Source organism: Myotis lucifugus, unplaced genomic scaffold, assembly GCF_000147115.1.
Source record: "Myotis lucifugus unplaced genomic scaffold, Myoluc2.0 scaffold_41, whole genome shotgun sequence".
Lineage (NCBI taxonomy): Eukaryota > Metazoa > Chordata > Mammalia > Chiroptera > Vespertilionidae > Myotis > Myotis lucifugus.
The window spans coordinates 4,819,221-4,822,969 of NW_005871089.1; the positions used below are offsets into that span (position 1 = coordinate 4,819,221).

The 3,749-nt window shown below is 51.9% G+C and overlaps 1 protein-coding gene across 1 annotated transcript; it reads right to left on the bottom strand.

Moving 5' to 3' along the window:
- Positions 1–1,286: 1,286 nt before the first annotated feature.
- Positions 1,287–1,545, bottom strand: LOC102428878 (NADH dehydrogenase [ubiquinone] 1 alpha subcomplex subunit 3-like). Its single transcript, XM_014455093.2, is given in 2 exon segments — positions 1,287–1,389; positions 1,392–1,545. Coding segments are annotated over 2 exon segments (252 nt in total). The 3' UTR covers positions 1,287–1,291.
- Positions 1,546–3,749: the final 2,204 nt, after the last annotated feature.

Here is a 3,749-nt window from a genome sequence, read left to right on the forward strand (position 1 = left end):
GTTCTTTTGGCAATCAATCAGCTTCCCCTACCCCAACTCTCTCCTACAGCCCATTGGCTAATAAGCCATGTGCTTCTTACATTTTATCCAATTTAGTCCTGATCCCCAGCAGAGCCTAATGAGGTGGATGGTGGTGCCCATTATGCAATGATAATGTGTGGGCAAGGACTCCTGGGATGCCCCTGACAATGGCTTCCCTTAGAGAGCACTGAGGCAGGGGGCATGTATGGGGACATGCTGCTATTCATCAGGCACAGGGTTAGTAGGGAGGCCCTGTCTCAGGCCAAGGAGGCTTCCTCAATGCCTGAGTTAGTCCATGGGTCCTGGGGAGGACCACATCTCATCAAAACCAGCACTGGTATCCACAGAATGCTGATCAGACTCAGACATCAGGATCTAAGATGATACTGTGATGCAGAAAATACACAAAATAACCAGGCAGCCTTTATAATTAACTTCCGCTCCCTTCCAGCAGTCATTTGGAGTTAATGGTTTCTTAATTCAGTGCTCATTTTGGTGACTTTAATTTCCAATTAATTTTGCCGATTTTCCTTCGAGGTGCTCATGGTGTGATAGAAATTCCTGCAAGGTAAAGTCCCCACCATGGGGACCTGGGTGGGGGCAGCTGAGGTCAAACTACCACCAGAAGGCTGGGCTCTACCTGAGTGCAGAAGTCAGAGCCTCCCGAGTCAAGGGGGTCCTTGAGGGGCATAGGGGACAGGGGAGAGCTGATAAAGTAGTGCAGGGGTGATGATGCTCTTAAATTTAGCTGGCTCTTGATGAGAGTGGGGTAGCAGAGGAAGCCCACCCCTGCTGGAACTATAAGGGATGCTTCAGGACTAGGGACAATGTCCTTTCTTCTGTCAAGCAAAGGGGCGGGGGGATTTTTTGAGACCTTAGTGCTCTGAGCCAGGACCATTGGTACCTGCCCAGATCCCCTTTGCTGGGCCTATGCCCAGCTGCTGCAAGTGTCAGCTGCTAATGGCACACAGCACCCACTTCTTTAGAATTGCCTTTGGCAAATGGAATTCACCTCTGCTGGGAGGCTCCACCCTCCCTGCTGCTCAGGCATCCAGTAGATAGGTGCTGAGTGGTATAAGCAAAAGGCTGCTCTGTTGCACCTGTCCCTACCCCTGCCCCTTGCCACAGGGTGAGGCTGCCTCTGTGCTGTGGTTCCAGAGTATGCAGCCAGATGCCAGTTCTTACTTAAGTCTTTCTTTTTTTTTTCGGTTTTCACATTTTATTGGGGGCCACAGGGGAGGGGACCTCCTCCCTGTTAAGGGGGGGGAGTTCACAGTTTCTTCAGCCACTCCAGGCTTTGGCCCTGGGGGTGCTGGGGGTGGCTGGGCACGTCGGGCATGTTCCCATCATCTCGGACGGGCACTGGTAGTTGTAGGGTGTGACCTTGTTGATCATGACGGCGTACTTGGTGAAGGGGCTGACGAAGGGCAGAAGCAAAGAGAGGCTCCCGATGGCGCAGGACGCGACCAGCACCGGCTCCTTGGCCCAGGCATCCCTGATGAAGGTGGCGAGTCTCCCGGCCATCTTCAAGTCTTTCTTATATTGTGTCCTTCTCCCTCCATCCCTTTCTCCTTTGAGGATTGCTCAACAAATCCCATGCACCTCAATCTCTGTCTTGGACTCAGCTCTGGGGAATCCAAATTGCAACAGTACTTTATTACATTAAACTATTGTCTAGCTCTTATGGTGTATAGATAATGTTCTAAGTCCTTTATAAAAAAATTTCATTTTATCCTCATAGCAACCCTGTGAGGTAGGCATTGTTGGCATCCCTATTTCGATATAAGAAAACTGAGACACAGAGCGGTTGAGAGATTTGCCCAAGATCAACATAGGTAGTAAGTGCAGAACAGGAACATGACCTCAGTCAACCTGGTTGCAGACTCTGTAACCTTAACCATCATACTGCCTAACATGTAACCACTAACCCCAGCAACTGCCCTAGAGGCATGGGCAACCAGAAGGATGAGGGATACCTTTTCCCGAGGTCTCTGTCAGGGGGATTGAGGCACAGGAAGTTGGGAAACCCTGCAGCTCTGGCCCCATGATGTCAGAGCACACTCTCCCCAACCACTCCAGGGATGTTACTTAGACTGATAACATGACTCAGTGGAGCCAGTGCTAGTGTGGAAGTCAGATCACCCAGACTCTAGAGCCACCTTCGGGACTTGGGATGAATAATTTTCACCAGCGGGCCTCTGTTTCATGAAGAGCCCTAGCTCTGAGTTTTTGCCTTTAGGAAGTGGAAACTTGGTGCTTCTCTGGGGATCCCTCATCAGAGGCTGAGCCCAGATGTCTGTCCAGGAAAAGCAGGGAAGATACATTCCAGGACCTGCAGGCATCAATGGCTTTGTCCCCAAGGGATTGGAGGAAGGGTCACGGGGCCACAGAAGAACCTGGGTTGCAATGACCACTCAATGTCCATTTATGGAACACTCATCTGTCAAGCATTTGTCAGGTGCCAGTATTATGCTGGACTCTGCGCTTGTAAATCTGCAGGGGTACAATGGCGACAACTTCACAGCAATTGTCATCAACTCACTGACCCTTGCCCTATGTAAAGACCCCCCCCAACACACACAGTGATGTTTGGAGTTTCCACGGGGTGCCTCCATTGTTCTGGGGTAACTGTTCTTTGCTATCAAGTGCGGGTGTGCCATGTCCTTGTTCGGCTGCCCAAACCCTCTCAGTGATGCCCACGCCTATAGAGCCACAGGAGAGGACTCCACTGCTGACTCCATGGCCAATGCCTTTAATGAGAAGGCCACAGCTGGCTGTGCTCCCAAAGATGCCAGTCCACAAGGGACCACGAAGCCTGCTGTTCTCTTTGACGCTCCTCAAAGGAAAAGAAGAGACCCCGTTCATTTCCTGAGGCAGGCCTGGAGTTGGGTGAAGACAGTGAGAGAGGGTGAATAGGAGTGGTGCAAATATTCTTTCCTTCTCCCCTGCCCTCCCCACCCCTATCCTGCTTCCTCCTCCTTTTGACTTAACAAGACCATATCCAGGGTGGCCACCTCTCCACAGGCCAGGGAGGCAGGGAGGGGACAGAAAAAGATCCCGTCTGCCATCACGCTCTCTGTGAGTCCCAATCCCCTTCCACTTCCCCCCCAAAACCAGCCCTCACTATTCCCCGTGGCAACAGCTGCTGCCAGATCAAAGCATCTGCGAGAGCTCAGGACCAAGGCCTGTGGAGGGTGCCAGAGCCAGTGTGGCCATCACTGTATCAGATCCCAATCCCCCGCTGGCAAGAGCTGCAAAGTCCAGCTGGCAAGGGCTGTGAGTAAAAACGCTGCCTTTGTGGAGAAGGACACCAACTTTACTCTTGGAGCTAGGGCGACAGGTGGCATGTTGTGGCTGTTAGAGGCAGCCCTGGAAGACCCTCCTGGTTGTGCTCCAGCTTCTTTTCTCACCCTCTTCACTCTCCACGAGCACAGCTCTGACCACGCCCCTCTCCTGTTCAATAACCATAAAAGATTTTATAAAGCCCACTGGATGAGCTGCCATGCTCTGGCTCTAAACCACCTTTACTCATATCACAGATTCCAGTTAAACCTAAACTTGCCTAAACTTGCCCTTTGCTGCCAAGCCTCAGAACGTTGGAACATGGCATGTCCTCTGTGTGGAGTGCTCCACCGTCCTCCTTCCCACTGTGGAGAACCCGGGCCAACAGGCCTGATACTAAGTCAGCCAATATTATCCCCTCCCCTGGTGCCCATGCTCTCCCCTGC